The sequence below is a fragment of the Puma concolor genome, chromosome D2 (genome assembly GCF_028749965.1).
Source record: "Puma concolor isolate L17-30 chromosome D2, mPumCon1.1.hap2, whole genome shotgun sequence".
Classification (NCBI taxonomy): Eukaryota; Metazoa; Chordata; class Mammalia; order Carnivora; family Felidae; genus Puma; species Puma concolor.
Window position 1 is genome coordinate 20,034,959 of NC_141677.1, and position 19,358 is coordinate 20,054,316.

General features: G+C 53.0%; 2 protein-coding genes across 7 annotated transcripts in view; one reads left to right on the plus strand and one right to left on the minus strand.

The window, feature by feature from the left end:
- LOC147575923 (liprin-alpha-1-like) overlaps window positions 1-19,358 on the plus strand; it is a 547,540-nt gene that overhangs the window by 269,699 nt on the left and 258,483 nt on the right. The gene's annotated exons all lie outside the window — the stretch shown is intronic.
- The window catches only part of LOC147575926 (liprin-alpha-1-like), a 360,673-nt gene that overhangs the window by 102,042 nt on the left and 239,273 nt on the right, over window positions 1-19,358 (minus strand). For 3 of the 6 annotated variants that reach the window (XM_086679724.1, XM_086679728.1, XM_086679726.1), the window contains 7 exons: window positions 12,468-12,578; window positions 11,688-11,825; window positions 10,020-10,166; window positions 8,387-8,521; window positions 6,726-6,809; window positions 4,645-4,776; window positions 1,930-2,009 (listed from right to left, as the gene is read on the minus strand). In XM_086679724.1, the coding sequence (XP_086535850.1) occupies window positions 1,930-2,009; window positions 4,645-4,776; window positions 6,726-6,809; window positions 8,387-8,521; window positions 10,020-10,166; window positions 11,688-11,825; window positions 12,468-12,578 (827 nt within the window). Of the gene's footprint in view, window positions 1-1,929; window positions 2,010-4,644; window positions 4,777-5,964; window positions 6,267-6,725; window positions 6,810-8,386; window positions 8,522-9,575; window positions 9,791-10,019; window positions 10,167-11,687; window positions 11,826-12,467; window positions 12,579-19,358 lie in introns of those variants that run through there. The other 3 variants (XM_086679727.1, XM_086679725.1, XR_015241603.1) reach the window with 3 other exon arrangements.

Consider the following 19,358-nt stretch of genomic DNA (forward strand, 5'->3'; position numbering starts at 1 on the left):
GGCATGGTTCGTGGCTCCACCGAGGTTCGCGTGTGTCCCCTGACTCTGACACCCTATCTCAGGCTCCCTGGCTCCCGACCCCACCACCCTGCATCCAGTCCTATCCCAGAGCTCTCTCCCATCTGCCCCGCCTGCGTGTGGAAGTTGGTCCGTCACCTTTCTTTTCCTCTGTAACCCAGACCATGTCATCTTGCTAGAGGAGGACACAAACGGAAGACGTGGCTGTGAGGTCGTGCCAGGAGGGCTCAGCTGTCCAGCCTGCCTGCCGCCTTCTCAGTCTCGTCCCCCCGGCCCCCGGCCGCTCACGGCGACACAGCTCCCACCAGCCTCGCTTCTGCCACCACACGAGAGATCACTTTGTGAGACGGCTTCAAACAGACCCTGTTCCTCAGCCGGTCTCCTGCCCGGTGTCTTCTGACCACAAGGCCACCTGTGACCACGGACAATGCCTCTGCAACCACGGGAGCACTGGGATCCTCTCTATCCTTCTCCTTGGCCAGCTCACCTCAGGCGGGTGACGGGCGTGGACGTCCCTCTTATGGCAACTGCCCCAGGGTGACACCCTCCAGGGGCCTGCACAGCCCCTTCCCTTGAGAACTCCAACATGCACTCGAGTGGCCTGCACCGCATCCACTGTTTGCTCCCTTGGCCTCCTCACACATACCCGTCATCAAGCCCTGGAATGGTGACACTCAGCACACTGGTGTCTTGCTGGCGAGGATCTCCGTCAGCCAACCAAGAGGCTGCTCTGTGCCCGGATCTTCCTGTGTGCTTCTCTCTCCGGACACACATTCGCTGTGCCACCAGTAGTTCCGTGGACAGGGAGGGCCGCTTGGGACTCTACCTGCCCTGACTTCTCTCTCCTACAAGCAGGCTCAACACAGACAGCCACAGCACACCCTCGACTCTCCCGAGAGCCCCCGTCGGAAGCCGCACAGTCCCCAGTGAGGCCTGAGTGGGCCTGCCTTTGGAGCAAGAGCCTGCTTCCTGCACCTAAGGGGGCCCAGTCAGCTCCTCGAGGCACTGTCACACCAGAATGACTCTCACATGGTACATATTTCCTACAAAGAAGCAAGCAAACCTTTGAATAACTTCCTGACATTTACTGTCTGCAGGACGCAGCTCACAAGCCGGCTGACCCACTCCCTCACAGGCGACTCACCAACGTCCCAACAGAGTTGCGGCGATTACCTGTCATTCTCCAGTCTTTTCAAAAATATAAGAAACTGCGAGCACTGCGCTAACCCCACCGACGTCAAGGTGACCTTCACAACCACGGCCACGTGTGCACTCCCATGGTGACCCCACTGGCATTGCGGAAGGGACCATAGCTTCCAGGGATGCTGGGCCGAACCTGGCAGGCTGGACCCCTCCTAGCCCCACACCATCACTGCCACACTCGGGGGAGGGAGGCCGCAAATAAACCCACCCAAACACGAACAGAACTTTTCCTAACTTCTACTCCTCCTCCCATGGCTGTGAGCTCTGTCATGCCTCCCGGTCTCCTGAGATTCCAAACCTAACCTCTGGAATGAGGTTTTACTTCTCCCTCTTGCCACCTACTAAGCTACCGGCTCCCTGAGCTACATCCAGTCCCTCTGCCCATTCGGCCAAAGGATTCCTCTGGAAGATACACAGCAGGTGCTAACGTATGTGTTTGTGAGGTGGTTCATGTTAGGCACGGTGAAGGGCAGTGTCCCCCCCCCAGCCCCGCCCCATCATCAGTTAGCTGGTACCTGGAAAATGGATCGCGTCAGACTACAACACACTCAGGGTTATTGTGTGTAACTCTGATCCGGTGCGGGTCATACCATAGCACACCCACGGTTCTACTTGGGAACCATGAGCTGGTTCAGGTCATACTGGTGACAGAGGGAAGCCGCCCCCAGCCGCGTCTCAAACAGATCTGTGAAGCGGGAAATGTCATACCTGTGGTGAAGCGAAGAGCCTCTCGATCTTGCCCGCTTTAATATGGCCCTCAGTGCTTCCATTTTCCGTAGAAGGTGATCCTGCAAAGCAGCAAATGACAACGACACTCACTGCAAGCAAGGTTAACTAGTCTTTGCATCAAGAGTCCGTTCAACTCAGAGCACAAACTGGTAGTGGCCAGAGGAGAGGAGAGTAGGGGCGGTTGGCAAAAGAGATGATGGTGAGTAGGAGGCATCAGCATCCAGGTATCAAATAAGGCCGTCTCGGGGATGAAAAGCACAGTACAGGGAATACGGTCCGTGATACCCTAAGGACTCTGTATGGTGACACACGGTGACCACAGTGATGGTGACGAGCACAGAGTCACGTGTGCAATTGTTGAAACGGTATGCTGTCTACTTGAAACTGATACCACACTGTAGGTTCATTAGAATTCAAGAAAAAATGGAAAACACTACTTGCATCAAGTGTGCTGAAATGCTGACCATCATAACCACGCTGGGTAAATTCAGCAGTTACAAACCCCAAGACCATTCTCTCCAAGAGTCCTCCAGTAAACACCTGGATCACCAAGTGAACGTCCTAAACCCTACTGAACAGTTAGGTCTCAGGCATAGCAAGGTTACAGAGGAGAAACACTGAGCCACTAGGACTTCTTCCTAATTATGTAGAGAGGAGCAGGACTTTCTGGGCGGTGGGGGAATAGCCCTTCTGTGTAATAGGCACGTGCTCCGTCGTGGACCCTCTGCAGCCCAGCCTCACGTCTGCACACGCAGCACCAGGGAGTAAAACCGACGAGGAGCTTTGGTCACACAACTACCCCCTAGGCAGTGCCGTCCCAGGCCGCAGACACCACCGCACGTGGCTAACTGAGCGCCCAAAATGGGGCTGGTCCCGACCACAGGGGATGGAACTGTGAGACGCCCCGTGGGTTGCAAGGACTGAATGTGGAAAAACATTGTAGAGTAGCTCCTTCATGTCTACACTATTTACATGATACAATAACATGTTGCCTGCATCGGGCTGCGTGAAAACTAACATCACCCGTCTGTTTGACCATTTCAAATGCAGCCTCGAGAACCCTTGGGATGACACCCATGTCACCTGTTACCTTCCTGCTGGGCAACGCTGCACTCCACGAAAGGTTTACGCGAACATTTTAGCTTTCGAGCGAACCCCCGAAGGGACTCAGAAATCTGAACCCCGTAGGCTGCTCGGCTCCAACTCCGCCACGTGCGTGCCATTCAGACTTGCGAGCGTGGGGCCGCTCGAAAGCACAGTGGTGGCTCGCCTTGGAGGAAGTGTGAGCCCCAGAGGTCACCTGCTCCTTTCCAGTCTCAACCGATCACTGAATGAGTGAGAGACGGAAATACCTTCTCACGTTGCATTTCTTGTAACTGTTTTTTCAGATTGCCAACTTCTCCTAACAGAGACTTCTGAGAAAGATACCGACAGTCCTTTAGTGTTGATTCTTTCAAACGTTCCACATGCTAGACCATGCCTACGTTTCTCTTTACAATAACGCAGCACCACAGACAAGGCATGGAGCCGATGGCCATACCAACGAACCGCGTCACATGACCACAGAGTGAAATGCTGTCTGTGAAACTGCAGTAACAGCCTTTACTCATCCTTTGTCCATGTACAATTTCTTCACGGATCACTGTCTGACTGTAAGTATGACAAGTTCCTACGTTTACTTGCAGCAGGTACACTGGTTTGTACTAGCTTTTAGGGTCTGTGATGCCTCAGTCACTTGGGAAACCTGACCTAAGTTTCGTACATATACTTCCAATCTCACATACAACCTTCTACCGAAAGGCTGGCCCCAGTGATCAAGGTAGAACCTCACGTGGGGTATAATAACGCACCTCATAATGGGTTTTACCCAAAACAAGTGTGTCGTGAAATTAGCATTGCTCACTGGTGTCTCCAAGTGACAATCTTAGGGAAGATTCTGGGCTCATCTACAGGGACACAGGTGTAATCAGAACCGGTAGTATCAGGTCCGCATCCAACTGTCCCCACCAGAGCTTCTCTCACAGAGATCCTATGATACTGCTTCCCTCCCGTTACACCTCAAGTGTGTCCGTTATGATGGTGTAAGAGTCCAGGCTTAGACTCTTTCCAACCCAGATGAAAAGAGGGAAGGCAGGAGATGGAACAGGAGATACTCTGTTTTCAGCTGGTTAAATGCTTGACAGAACTGCGCACTCCTACCGGTCCGTCTGGACAAAAGAGGTAGAAATTAGCTCCCCAGACAAGAACCAGGCTGAAGGTTCCAGCACAGGGGTGGCAAACGAGGGCCTGCCGACCACATCCAGCCACCGCCGGGTCCTATCAACAAAGGGGTATCGGCACACGGCCCCTCCCCTTAGTTATATACTGCCTATGGCTGTTTCTGTGCCCATCTTTGATTAGCATGAAGCTAGCTTACTCCTTACGTCTCAGTTAGTCTCAGTTACGTCTCAGTTAGTAAAGGCCCAGACCATACTCCTCTTCTAGACAGTGAGACGCACCTTCCCGCACGCATACGTCGGGCGGGGACACGACACTGGGAACTTAACGTAGGCCTGCAGTTTTTCCGCGTGAAAGAATCATTTCTACTTTCTACAGTGGCTGTTAGCCTCTGCTCCACGCTGCTCCTCAGGATCACAACGTGAGCGTCTCCTCTGTGAGGACGGGGGCACTCAGCCGCTGTCTCTCATAGCCTACCTTATCTTCTGCAGCAGCCATTCTTTCCTTTAGATGACGCTGAAGACGCTCGTCAGATTCGGAAAGGAGCTTGTCAATAGTGCTGGACAGATGTTGATTAGTCTCTTCCTTCAGTTTTTCTCTCTGCCTTACCTGAAAGAGAAGACGCAGGCTTCAAGCCAAAGTGCGAACACCGGCTCAGGCGTGCGAATGACCAGCGGTGTGACCCACACGCACGCCATCCTCGGCTGCCCCTTCCCACGGCACTCTTTGGCGTGCTTGTGCGTCACTGCCAGCACCGACCTAGCGGGGCACACAAACGCAGGAACCTGCTTCCCAGGGGTCATCACTTAGCAGGTCCCTTTGTTTCTGGGAAACAAAACACGCATGGGCCCTCACGAATGTCCTCATTGTTAGCTCTCAGATGGGCTCAGGAGGCAGATGTACATGCAGGAAAGAGCATATTCTCAAGGGGATCAGCTGATCTACACACGGGAGGAGGCATATTCCGGGGCGGAAACCCAAGCTCAGATCTGGCCTCAGGGGGAAAGAAATGAATCCATTGACAAAACCCAAAGATAAAAAAAAAATCCCCTTTGGGAAAGATTCAGTGTTTTTCGTGAAATTCACACATCTCCTGAACGTTTTGTAATGGAAACTTGTATTTACCTCAAGTAATTTCCGAACGGAACCGCCAAGTTCACGGGTCTGTGTTTTATAGAACTCTCATCAATCGTATGGTTTAAAAACTTGTTCCTACCGCATATCCTGAATTAACCCAAAACAGAAGCGGCGAGGACAGGCCGGCAGGATTCAGGGGCTCCTGCCGGGCGGAGGGCCGTGGGGTACGGAGTACACATGTGCCCTGCAGTCGGGGGGCCCAGGGAGGAGGAAGAGCCCACAGGACACACCCGCAGGCTAGGCAATGGACAGTCCCTCCAGGCTCGGGCTTCCTCACCTCCAAGCCACACCTGCTGGCACCTCTTTCCTTGGGAGCAGGCAACAGAAAGCACGACCACCACACCTCACACGCAGCAACGGCCGTCACTCGGAAAAGACCCTGGCCACCCCACAAGAAGGGATCAGCACCCAAGTATTTTTCAAGCAAAGCAGCTTAAAAGTGTCCTTGGAATTGTCTCAGTTATAATAGAATCCTTATCTCAACACCTGTCCCTCCAAACTACCATACAGTCCTAAAGGCAATGAAGTGCTTCTCTAAGTAGGTGAGGTGGAATTCTCGGCCCAAGAGGCTAGCGTCTGGTTGTGCTCGCTTGTGTGCATGTGTCATGGCGGGCTGGGGTCGGCCAACGCGAGCCGTCAGGCTGGCATCAGAAGCTTCACTCCGCGGAAACTCATGTTTTATTCTCTGACCCTGAGGGCCAAGCACACGAGTGTCTGGTGTAAGTTAAGGGTGAGTGTTTTGAGTTTTCTGGTGAAAACAAAACCCGATGGCCTTGGATGGACGTCCCAAGTTGGGGAGGCGGCTGCCTGCTCTGTCTCCTGGGTGTTTCATGTTGACGTCCGACCAGCTCCCACAGGGAAAAATCTCAGGGGATTCAAGGGACACGGGCCTCCCTTTCGTCAAGGCTCGATGACGCTATTCCTCTTCTTAGGAACATCTACCCCGACCTGTGCCTTTACATCTCAAGTAGAAATTCAGGATGTGGGGACCAAGGTCAGGCCCGTGACCTGATTTCAGGACCTCGGTGTCATGTCCTAAGGAAGGAGACCCCTCCTCTAGGCTGCCCTACCCCAGGCCAGTACCTCCGCTTTGGCCAAGGGACACCCACGAGGTCCCGCGTCAACCGTGAGTAGCTGCTAACGAGCTGGTGGGCACAGTGGGCTGTGCGGGTGCCTCCACCCCTAGGCGGCACTGCCTACGGGGCCCCAGCGTCCAGAGAACATTGTCCACAGGCTAGCAGTGTTCACTAGCATCCAACTCGCACAAGAGTGCACTGTACCCCTGATGGGATCGAGAAGGGGCCTGGCGTCCACGTGGGGAGAAGTGGGAAACAAGGGACCACTCCCTACCCCCACACCCCCAGCCTGCGCCTCATCCTCAACCACCGCCAGGTGCGCGGCTGCTCCGCCCGGACACGTACCCGCTGCAGTTCTTGGTTCTTTTCCTCCAGCTGGGCCTCCATCTGGCGCAGCCTTTCCTCGATGTTGCCACCCCTCTGCTCGGCCTGCGGGCGACAGCAGGGTCAGAAGAGCTGGCTGCCCCACCACACACGCTGTGCCTACGCACGACATGCTGTGAGCGGCCTTCTGCCTGCTCACAGTCCCTACAGGCCTCATGCGTGCCAGTGGGAAGCAGTGGGCTTCCATGCTGGTGACCGGGGGTAGGCAATGGTCTCGTCCCCACCCCGGGTCCCGGATCCTTGGACGGTGCCTCGTCCCCCGGGAGACACCCCTGGCCACTCAGCACGGACAGGAGGAAGCAGCAAGCGGAAAGAGCAAACAGGCGTGCTGCCTTCCTAAGCTGGGAAGTTACTTCCAACAATTTAGCTTCCTCAGCAGCACACTGTCCAAAGACAAAGGGTCGGGCTACACGGCTGACCAGGGACAGGAGAGAGGACAGGTGAGAAAAGAAATGGAGACTTGACATGCAGATCACAAAGGAGGAGAGGCTCTGTTGGAGCCTGGGCCTGTGGGCGCCCAATGCCGCCTGCCCGACTTGATGGCAGCCTTGAGGGTCATTATCCCGTGACGAAACCACCCCCCTTCCCACTGGGACCCTCACTGCACTGGAACCGGTGACACAGAAGCACCGACAGGCTCCCTGCTACAGGTTCCCTCAGCCCAGGTTCCGGAAGGATGGACTGGCTGCCCAGTCATGGGCTCCCTCGTCCTGTGTGCATCACTCGATCCCAGCACCGCCCACATCATGTCTGGAAACTACCTCTTCAACTGCTGCCTTCCTCTGTGGGTGGTGAGGGCTGTGAGAACTGGGAGGGCAGGGACTGTGTCTGGCACGTTCCTCGACTCTATTTGTGGAACCTCCGAGTGAATTCCTTAAAGATTTATTTCTTACAGGGGTGTCTGGGTGGCTCAGTCAGTCGGGTTCTGACTCTTGGCTTCAGCTCAGGTCATGAACTCAAGGTTTGGGGCTTCGAGCCTTGTGTCAGGCTCTGTGCTGATAGCATGGAGCCTACTTGGCATTCTATCTCCTTCTTTCTGCCCCTCTCCTGCTCATGTATGTGCCCAGGCTCGCTCTCTCTCTCTCTCTCTCTGTCTCAAAATAAATGAACATTTAAGAATTTTTTAAATAAAAAAACGATTGTGTTTGAAAGAGGATAGGATTTTCTCATTTCTCGGAAAAATTCTATGCTTTTTTTGTTTTTGTTTTTTTTTTTTTTCCTTCGGTAAGCTCTACACCCAATGGGGAGCTCAGACTCATGACCCTGAGATCAAGAGTCCCAAGCTCCACTGACTGAGCCGGCCAGGCACCCCTGTCCTTCTCTTGCCCAAGGCTACTATCTTGAGCTTTGAGTCGCTGACTTAACTCTGAAAAGCAGTGAGTCTTAGATGCAGCCAACGGCAAACTGCACACGTCGGACAAAACCGGAGGGAACAAAACTGGGGATGATGCCTGCCGTTTGAAAAGCATTCCAATGTCAGACAAAGAAGCACCGAAAACAGATCTCAGCTGGTTCGCGGACTTTGGCACGCCGACGTTACCGGTGAGAAATGAGATACAAGAACGGACCGCCATGAAGTTGACATTCCCACCATGGGACCCAGAAGGAAACGGGGGCCCCACCTTGCAGAGGGTGGCCACCCTCTGGGCCGGCTCGGCTTCCACCTCGGGCAGCGACTTGGCCTTCCTCGGGGTCTGCTGCAGCTTCCGCTCCGCCACCTCCAGGCGCTCTTGCAACTGGCGGTTTTGATCCGCAGTCTAGGAAATGAAGGCAAAGCATCAAAGTGTAGCAAGTCTTCTCTCCGTTTCCATTTTTAATAAAGTGAAACAAAATCTAAATGCAGAGATCTACTGTTAGTTCTGACTGAAGCCAACAGTTTGGTAGGTGCTTCAGAGTAAACCTTTCCTTTCTGCGAGGAGTCACCCACTGCCTTGGTCCTCCGTTCGCTACGCAAAACATGTCTTGCCAAACTCTTTGCTCTTCTTCACTATCTTCAAAGAAGTCTTTCCAAAGACAAAGTTCCCACACATTAAAGAAAACCCATCTTCTGGAGGAGCTTGCTCGCTCTTCCTGACCAGTTAAGGAGAGAAGGGTTCGGTCCTAACCCTTCGTAAACATATTTATACTGGGGTCCGAGGGCTCGCTACATAGGACATTCTGAGGTGGGCACATCAGCCAGCACAGAGCTTCTGAGAGCATGCCTGATGCCAGTTGAGTTCTTTTTGGAAGTGTACCATTATTCAACAAAAACACTCTCCCTCTTGACCAAAAACGTGGAAAACTTCAACGTGGAAAACTTAGACACGAGATTTTTTGTTAAAGGACTTTTAGGGAAGCCGAGGTGGCTCAGTCAGTTAAGCGTCCACCTTCGGCTCAGGTCATGATCTCATAGCTCATGGGGTCAACCCTGCCTCGTGCTCTCTGCTGACAGCTCAGAGCCTGGAGCCTGCTTTGGATTCTGTGTCTCCCTCTCTCCCTCTCTTGCCCTCCACTGCTCATGCTCGCTCTCTCTCTCTCTCTCTCTCTCACTCTGGCTCCCTTTCTCAAAAATAAATAAGCATTAAAAATATATAAAGTCATTTTAAAAATCATGTATAAGGTGAGGTTTTTGCAAGGTTAACTGTGTTCCCACAGACTCCTTCCATCTTCTGTGTGCATATAGCTCTGTGTGTATATACAGACCACGTATCATGCTTGAAAACCCTCCAAACAGCATTCCTCCATGTCATTTTAATGGCTTCCTAGTATTTCACTTTGATTATCATTTTGGGTCGACTGACGCATTTGACAAACACACCAGACAAAGCTCACTCTGTTTCCAAGAAGCTGGATGTGGTTTTCCTGTTCAATGCCGGATGACCTGAGACAACCAAGGAAGAGACGTGCTGCTTCCCAAAACACAGGGTCTCACATCCTCACGCCAGACTGTGCTTCTGCACCTGCCATTCCCCCCGATCTCAGGTACTACCCAAAATGGCCAGCTGCCTACACATTCCCGGCCACTCCCTGCTCCTTTGGAAACAGTGCTGACAGGCAACAGAGTAACGTGCATGTAAGACAAGACAAAGAAGGAATCAAGGAGGGGAGCCCCATAACATGCTTCCATAAAATTCGAAAGAATTAAACCCTGGACGTTGAAGTAACCCCGCTGGTCAACACAAGTTTCTAAGATCCTAAAACCTTGACATTGACACTTGGTCCTTAACTTGACTTGTAATTAATAAAAGTGGAATGAAGTCCAACGAAACCAACGACCTGTCGATGCAGAGAGTCCTTCTTTGCCATCTCGTTTTCAAGTTTCTCCTTGAGGTCGTGCAGAGAGGTGGCTTTGTGCTGTGCCCTGAGGCAGCGCTTCTCAAGGGTAGTGATCCTGTCTTGCATGTCTTCCTTCTGGGCCATGGCCTACAGCAGGTATTTCAGAGGGAAAACAGGGAACGAATTAGCGTACGACACATTAACACACTCCAGACACAAAACCCGGGCGAAATCCTCATTTTCCAAACAAACAGAAAAGTAGCATCCTCGGGGCACCTGGGTGGCTCAGCCGGTGTCGCTCTGTGAGTTGGCGCCCCGCGTCAGGCTCTGTGCCGACAGTGCGGAGGCTGCTCGGGATTCTGACCAGTTACCCAGGCTTATTCTTTCCCATGTGTTCAAAGACAAACGGATAAGAAAGTCTCCCAGAAGTCACAACCTCGGTTGCCTCCGGACACCGTTGAGCTTTCCACAGAACAGCGACTTGCCTCTGGAGGCACACACCATGAGACAACCATCCTTTTTCCCGGGGAAAAGGCGGATGAAATCTCATCCAATTACCACAAAGTTGAAGCAGCAGTGGTAACAAATGGAAGCCAAACTCCACCTTTCATATAACTGGAAGTCATCTTCTATAGCCTAACCCTGTAACAACATTGTATCCCATGGTATCTGACACTGCAAATGGAACCAGAACGTCCTGCCCTGCGTTTCTTGTCCAACACCCGAAAGATTCCTCTTCCAGCCCTCCGTGTTTCCTAAGCAATTTATGTCAGCAGTCTCAAGAGTGAAAGTGATGAGTCCTAAGAAAGGATTTTCTAAATTCTCTGCACATTGAACTCTGCTGAGGGGTCTCTCCCCACCTCTGCCAAACAACAACTTCACTGAACAGGTTCTATAATTTCTGCAAATACTTTTGTTTTAAATTCCGACCCGATCTCACCCACACTAAGGTACTAAACAGACTGCTCGTGCACTTACACCCTCGAGGGTCTGACAGGGTCTTCCCGAGGTGGCACTGCTGGGCTGGGGGTGGGGTGTGCGGGGACTGTCCGCAAAGGGCAGCTCACAGTGACAGGAGGAGGCACAGAGAAACCATCCTACCCTTACTAGTCCTCTGTGACAATGATCAGATTCCCATCGACGACCACACGTGCAGAAGCGGCCGCACTCCTCCATGACCTTACACCAGGACCAGCGGGCTACCCCTCGCTCACTCTGACCGTCACGACCAGGAGCACGGAACCCCTGGGAGGAGGGCAGGGCGGCAGAGGCGGCCGTGACGGCCCCTGGCAGAGCCGCCCCCGCAAGGTCGTGCCCCCGGAAACGCCCTGGCAGCACCACGCTGGTTCCTACGTGCCGAGTGTGTTCCCAAAATGGACCGAGAGCACGGCATGGGCCAAGCTCAGGTGGCCCACACGCCACACCCGAGGCCACTCCGCCGCCTGCCCGCCAGGCCTCGGCAGGGGAGAGCCCAGGGAGGACAGATTCCACCACGCAGATGGGGAGGCAGCCCGCCCAGGCCCCGGAGTCACGTCCCGTTCTGCTGCTACTTCTACCAAACTCCAAACGTTCAAAACCCGTGGGAGACGAAGGACACACTGGGCAAGGCCGAACCAAACACCCCACGTTTGGCTCGACGACGGCGTGGCCATTTCAACTGACACTCACTTCACGGACATCTCTTTGTAATATGGTGTTCATTGCTTCAGAAAGGATGAGGTCTTTCCTGGAGATGTCTAGGTCCTCTTCCAGCTTGGCCACGAGAGTGCACAGGGTAGCCAGGAGCTCTTTCATCTGGCTCTGCACCTTTGAAACTCAGAAAGGGAAGCAACATGTGAGGGCCCCCACTGCTAGTCTTCATACGTTGTTTTAAAAACAATGGATAAAAAGGAAACCCCCTCCAATCAAATCCTGGCGTGATGTCTGGAGCTGAACTCTGCGAGTGGCCCCTAATTCTTCTTCTACGAAACTACACCCCTCCAGTGCCACACGTAACTGCTCTCTCACCTGGAAACAAAGGGATTGAGTTGGTACACAGAGGTGTTTCATTAGTCCTTACTATACAGTTACCCTAAGATCCCCTTCGCCTCAAATGACATGACAGAATGCTGGTAAGGTTTTTCACGGATGCTCCTGTTCACAGACTTGCTTGTTAACCGCTTTCAATTTTACATCGGAGACAAATCTTCCCCCAAATAAATTACATTATGCAATTTGTACTAGCCAATCGATACACACAACATTTCCACCAACTACTGCTTTTTAACCATACAGACCTGTCTTCTTACAAGAATTCAAGAAGATGAAAAGGAAACCCCAGTCACACAAACACACAAAGTGTGCCTAGAACACACAGCATGTGCACAAATTGAGAACCGCCGTGGCTAGGCACACCGTTTCAGCCTCGGTTTTGTCCTTCTCCAATATGCAGTTGAGGACCTTGAGCACCTCCGCCTCACTGGACACGCCGGCCGGAGTCTTCGCCTGTCGCCGTATGACTGTTTTTTGAAGAGCTCTCTCGTGCCTGGAGACGAGGAACTCCAAATGTTCCAGCAGCAGCTGGCGGGAGAGGCAAAAGGAAAACCGTGTTTCAAGAACACCTTCAATTCCGGGCCTCAAGTTCACCAAATGCAAAACCAAGTCTGAATCCCTTCAATTCAGTTCCCAGGTAGGGAGCCGTCCCCGCCAATGTGTTAAAAGAGCCTTACTCCTCCTCACGGATCAAACAAGGTTTGAGAACAATAGGTCCCAGCCAACTCCACGGGGACATTGCGGACAAGGGGAGTGAATGGTGTCCCGTGTTTGAAGACACTGGCAGTGCGCCTACTGACCCTGGTGTTGTTTCTCTCCGCCTTCAGGTTGGCGATCTCCTCCTCTCTCTGCACGAGCTGCTCCCTGCAGGTGTGGAGCTCTGCAGCGAGAGCTGCACACTCCTGGGGTCGGAGAGGGGACAAAAGTGGAGAGACACAGGGGGTCTTTACCAGAGCACACCAGGCCTCCGTGGCCCTCCAGAGGCCCAGCACCCACCGCCCTCAAGTAGCATCACACACACCAGTCCCCTCCTCACCACCCACAGGAGTCCCGGGGATTTTCGGAGGGACCGACACTCAAGGGGACGGACATTTTCAGGTGCCTGGCAGGTCTAGGACTCAGGAACTCTGCTGACTCGGGAGCAAGCGGCCGAGAAGCCTCCTGCCCATCCGCAGCCTCTGGCCTCGTCTGCCAAGCAGGCTTGTGGAGCGGCAGTGGGGAAAGGCTGACGGTACTCAAAAGCTGCTGTCTTAGCCTGAACCCCTGGCTCAATCAGACTCAACCACACCCAATGGACTTTTCAAAAATGATGGTAGGACTCTTGACGAAAGGGCGAGTTTACGACTTCTTTCCTTAGTCAAGCAGGAAATATTATGGAGGAAGGGTTTCTGAGGAGAGTGATGCCAGGGCCCACCACCCCGCGTGGGGCTTCTCTCACGCCAATACTGAGCGCCCGCCCAGGACATGGCGTACAGGTGGGCTCCAAGGAGGTGGACGCACACTCTCCAGTCAGTCGAGCGCAGAGCCCGGTGCAGGGCTCAATCCCTGAACCATGACATCATGACCTGAGCTGAAACCAAGAGTCAGACGCTTAATGCCCTGAGACACCCAGGCGCCCCAGAGCTTTTGTCTCTGTAGGACAAACGAGGGGACAAACGTTCACTTAACAACTGACATTCCAAATAAGGAGAGTTGTTGATTTCAGCAATTCTGGAAAATCCAAGTACAAACTGGTGACATACTTCAATTTCTTTCATAAAGTAGCCCTTTCCAAATCAACGGGAATGTTACCACAGAACTGACCACGTTCCTTGCAATCTGACTTGACAAGGTGAACCCACAGAAGCCTATCTGATCCTTGATGTAGGACTGTGCAGGCCCGTTTCTATGTGGGGATTTTTGTTCCAATAAATGCATTGGAAACTCTTCTGGAGATGTGTGACATTTGGAAAGACTGGCAGATGAGCTGAGCAGCTACGAAGTATCAAACCTAGTAAGTAAAAGGGAGGCCACGAGTGCATGAAATATACGCAGATACTAGGCTATTAGAGCATTTCCTCCCCGAAAACATACACAAACCTACTCTGACAAGATAAAACGTATCATTTTGCACACAGAAACTGACCGTACCTACATGGTGCCATTTGCAGTCAAGAGAAAGGCAAACAAATGTGGAGACGCAGGATTAAGTCCTAACCGCATAACACGAGCTGTAGCAGACGCTGTCCTCTGGGGGAAGTGTGCACCACCTCCTGTTGCTCTTGAGGTCCCCTCAGGTGTTGCACGAATCCACGAATCTGCTACTCAGCTCTTGGTAAGCACTTCCTTTCTCCAGTACATCAAGCACCACAGGAGAAGTGATTTCTCAGGGTTCCTGCGTCATTTTCACCGCGTTAAGGGCAATACCATGAACCTTAATTACAGCCTGGGACCCGTTCGAAGTGTGCCCAGGGATGCCGGACGTGCTCCCGCGATGCAGAGAAGACTCATGGTGTGACAAGAAAAGGCTGAATGGCCTGACATGTACTGAGGTCCACAGCTGCAGCTGCCAGCCGGCCAGCGTGAGGACCACGGAGGCACAAAGAAAGGGAAAGTCTCGAAGCTCTCTCCCTGCGGCGACCCCAGCACATGCAAAAACCTGGTGCTACTGGTGAGACATCTTTGTGTCTGGTGCGGAAGATGTGGCATCTCTGTGGATGTAGGACTGCTGTGAGACGGGCACACCTGCCGACGCAACTCAAACTGCAAGACAAGTGAAGACCTGACATCACGACGTAAGGCAGAAGGAAGGGAAGGATCGAAAACTGGCACATTTCAATGCAGGCACAGGATAGCTTGGTGATTTTAGAAAGGGGTTTGGCTTTGAAAATGGTCCAGACGCTAGGAGAAGCAGCTTCCACCACGAAGAAGAAGGACACAGTTTCCCAGACGCCCCAGAGAAGATTGCAGAGAAGCAGGAACTACCATCCACCGCATGTCAACCACTCCAACGCAAAAAGTGAAAACCCAAGAAAATCAGTTGAGGAGACCATGGCTGCCTGCACGGGTTTTTCATGCAGCAGGAGGTGCCCTGTCGGGGGGAAAATGCCACAAACGACATTTATTCACGAGAAAGACAAGTGAGCACCAAGATGTTGGGTAGGAAGGGGTGAAGCAGCTACCGAATGAGCGGCTACAGGTGGGGGTGTGAGCAGGGCGGCTGGCCCTGTGTAGGAAGCTCACCCCAGGGTCCTGAAGGCAACAAGTGCCAGTGGCCAGTGGTCTGGCTGCACAACCAGAGCCCTTGCCCTGGGGCAGTCCCATCCCGGCTCTGTCCCTCAACTCAGGAAGTACACTGAAAGCAAGGGACTGTCCTCCAAAGTTCTTCTGACATTGGACAATGTCCTGGCCACCCAGAACCCCACGGGTCACCACCAAACGTGTCTTGGCGGCTCACTCGCTCCGGAGCGCAGCGGGTCTAAGTGAGCCTGCGGACCAGGGGCCACGAGGACCTGTGAGGTTCATGACACAGGCACGTTACAAGAAGGACAGTCAATGCTACCAAAGAGAACCGCCACAGAGGGAACATTATGAAAGTCAGGAAGATGCCAAGGGACGTTACAAAAAACTCTGGGGAAACCGTCAAGCCCAACACAATCAAGAAATCCCTGCTAGAGATGACTGTCCATACGACGTGCGTGATTTCCAGGACCTATGACACAGCCAATCAGGAAACTCATGAATGACACTGTGCATATGGCAAAAAGAAAAAAAAAGAAAAAGAAAAAGAAAAAGAGTTGGGGGATGCAGGGATTCAAAATGCGTATCCTACAGAAGGTCACGAGCACAGAGAAAAGCCCAGAGGAGGTCACAGAAGAAGACAGCACAGAGAGGAGATCTGGTGAAGCAGACGGAGGGCGAGGAAGGCGGCACGGAAGTGTCATCGCTGGAAAGCACGCTGCCACCAGGAGTGATCCGGCAGAGTCTCGGCTCCTTTCCCACATGGACCCTTCCATGACAAGGGCGCTGGGACTAAAGCCAGCCAGCCGTCTATGGAAACACTGGCCAGGAACAGAAAGGCCCTTCTGGAAAGCTGCACAGACAGTGCCCGCCTCCACCCCCATACCGCCAGGCCCCAAGGCCCAAGACAGCCCCATCTAGCGGGTCCCCCCCACCCCATGCATGTCTGCATATCAGCACATTTGTGAGGACCCACCCCCACTTTCCAGACAGCAAATCCTCACCAAGGTGCTCAGTGAACCACTTCGCCTGCCATGCACACGTCTGTGCGTGAAAATCGAGGGAGCATGCAGCCAGGCCACCCGGGACGCATGTGTGTCACCACCACCTAAGCGTTCATCAGGAGGAACGTCGTGTGCGAGACTTGTGTGCACTTGGACAGCCTATCCTCACACGGGCATAAGGGCAGTAAGATCTGACATAAAGACAGGCAAGCTCCACGCCACAGGACCCACGGCCCAGCAGGGAGAGGGAAGAGCAGGAGAGAGGCAAAGCCATCTCCCTGGCTTCTGACCACCGGACCAGGGAGCAAGCTGCTCTGTTCCCAGGAGGAGGCACAGGTGGGGGGGGCAGGGTGGTGGCCCGTGTGGAACTCAAAGAGCCCACAGTCCGCCCAGATGGAGCTTCACTACGAGGTGCTTGGAAAGGCGTCCGGGAGACAGAGTGGCGTGCATGAAGGAGAACACAGGGCAGCCGGACCTCCCAAGGAAAACCGCCTCCCCGAGTCTGACCCACGCCGACCCATGGCACAAAACGGCCATCCTGCAGCCGCACTGTGCACACGTTCCCCCTATTCCACCGAACCACACACTCCCATGCCCTTCTATTGCTCTCCGTAAAACCGCATACGTCTCTGGGCGAGGTAACTGCAGCACATAGGGTTCAGCACCTAATACCGTGCCTGCCATGCACTCCAGAACAGGTGAATACTTTAGTGTACGCCCTGTACCCACACACGTAAAATTACACACGCTGCTTTTAAACATTACGCAGTTCTGTAAAGGATATAAAGACGCACACTGTCCTGTGCTTTATGTGATGGGTGATGTGAGGGGCTTGTACCTGTTGCCTAAAACACGAATCTTAGAGCTCAACCCACACATTAGAAGGAGCCACTCTACCCAATGACGTCTACACTGCATCCATTCTTGTCTCCTCCCCCAACCCACTATCCACACAGAACCAGCACCAGCTTTCAAAACATTCAAATCCATCATGCCAGTCCTTCCCCCTGAGGACACAACGACCCCAGGCCCTTATCGGAAAACCCAACTCCTTACGGGGTAGGTTCCGTCCCAACGCCAGCTGCCTGGTGCCTCACCTGGCTCCGCTTCCGCTTCCATGGCTCACAACAAAGCCAAGCTCCTCCTTGACCCCGGCCTTTGGCCTCGGAGTCAGACTGCTGGGAGAGTGCTCGGTCAGCCTCAGCTCCCGAGCGACCTCTCCGGAAAAGGCCTTTCCGGAACCACAGTGCGCAAGTCAGCGACATTTGCTCCTAACCCCTTCACTCGCCCAGATACACTCTTCTCAGATGTGCCTCCACCACCCTCTCCGAGGAGCACAGCAGCCAGAGCCTGGCGACCACAATGGTGCAGAGTCACAAAAGGGCTCAACAAGGGTGGGTGGTTGTGTCTCTGCAGATGATTCGGGTGCACCAACACAGAAGCCCTTTTTGTGGGGGCTACCCTGTACGCTTGAGGGGCATCCCCCCCCCCCAGCCTGCTTCAGATTCTGGGTCTCCCTCTGTCTGCGCCTCCCCTGGCCACACACTCTGTCTCTCTAAATAGTAAATAAACATTACGAAAATTAGAATACAAACAACACTGATCAAACACTCCCAGAATAAGCGTCACTTAAGCGATCCACTTCATCTAGTTGCCCTGCCATAGCCAGCCCGTCATCACAAAGCCTGCCCTGGGCAGGCACCTGACAGGGGAGGAGGGCGGCCGTGGCAGTGGGGGATAGGGAGCTGGGAGGCTGACACCATCACCACCCCATGGACGCTGGCTGAGTGTGGGCAAACTGGATGGTCATTTTAGAAGAACGACGGGTACTAGGCAAGGACTACTGGGTTTCGTTTTCTCCTGTAACAAATGCTGAGGACCAAAATGTTTGCTATGACTTCTCAGTCTTCCCTGGCTTGCTCTTATACATGTGAGTAGCCTGTTAATCAACACATCATGAACTAGGAAAGATGAGTTCAATTTGAAGCATCTCTGAAGGCATCAAGGAGACCCCGAGGCAGTACCAACTGGGAGGACCGAGACCCCAACAAAAGGGAAGCCCGCTGAGCCAACTCTAATGTTCAGAGTCCTCTCTCTCCCTCAAGACATGTGAGGATTCTGAATTTCCTCAGGGATTGGAGGCAAGATACCAACGAGCTGCAAAGGAAACCTAACAGAAAGGCAAGCAGAAAGTGGCAGCTAACCGAGCTCTGGACAGCACAGGGAGGCACAGAAAAGGAGCCCGGCACTCGGCAAGCACTGCCTGAGAAGCTGACCCTTCCATCATCTCATTGTGCTGTGGAGAAAATAACGGGGCTTTGGGAGCTAGCATCAAGGACGGGTCCTCGGAAATACTCCAGGCCTCCAAATGGAGACCCTGGAGGTCTACACGGGGGTGGGGGACAGCGTGAGCCCAGCTCACACTGCACCTTACAAAGACTGAGCCCCGGTCTCAACTCACTCACGCCTGAGTGGGCCCAAGAACCGCCGCACTCGGGGTGTGTGGGATGAAATGCTGAAGGAATACAAGCACACGAAGAGCCTCTATGCTTCTCCATACAGTCCAGCACAACAATAAAAACAAAGAAGAAATGAAAAGACAAGATAAGACAAGACAACAAAAAGACAGAAAAGAAAAGAAAAGAAAAAAGAAGAAAAAAGAAAAGAATAGAAAAGAAAAAAGAAAAAAATGAAAAGGAAACGAAAGGAAAGGCAAGGAAACGAAAGGAAAGGAAAGGAAAGGAAAGGAAAGGAAAGGAAAGGAAAGGAAAGGAAGGGAAAGGAAGGCAAAGCAAGGCAAGGAAATGAAAGGAATGCCTGGGTGGCTCAGTCGGGGAAGCATCCCACTTTGGTTCATGTCATGAACTGACGCGTTATGGTGTGAGTCTCGCGTCGGGCTCTGTGGTGACAGTGCAGAGCCTGGAGCCTGCTTTGGATTCTGTGTCTCCCACTTTGCCTCCCCCTCCCCTGTTCAAGTTTTGTCTCTACCTCTCTCTCTCTCTCAAAAGTAAATAATATTAAAACAAAATTCTTTTCATAAGAAAAGGAAAGAAACAAACAAGCAAACAAAAAAAGAGAGGCACCT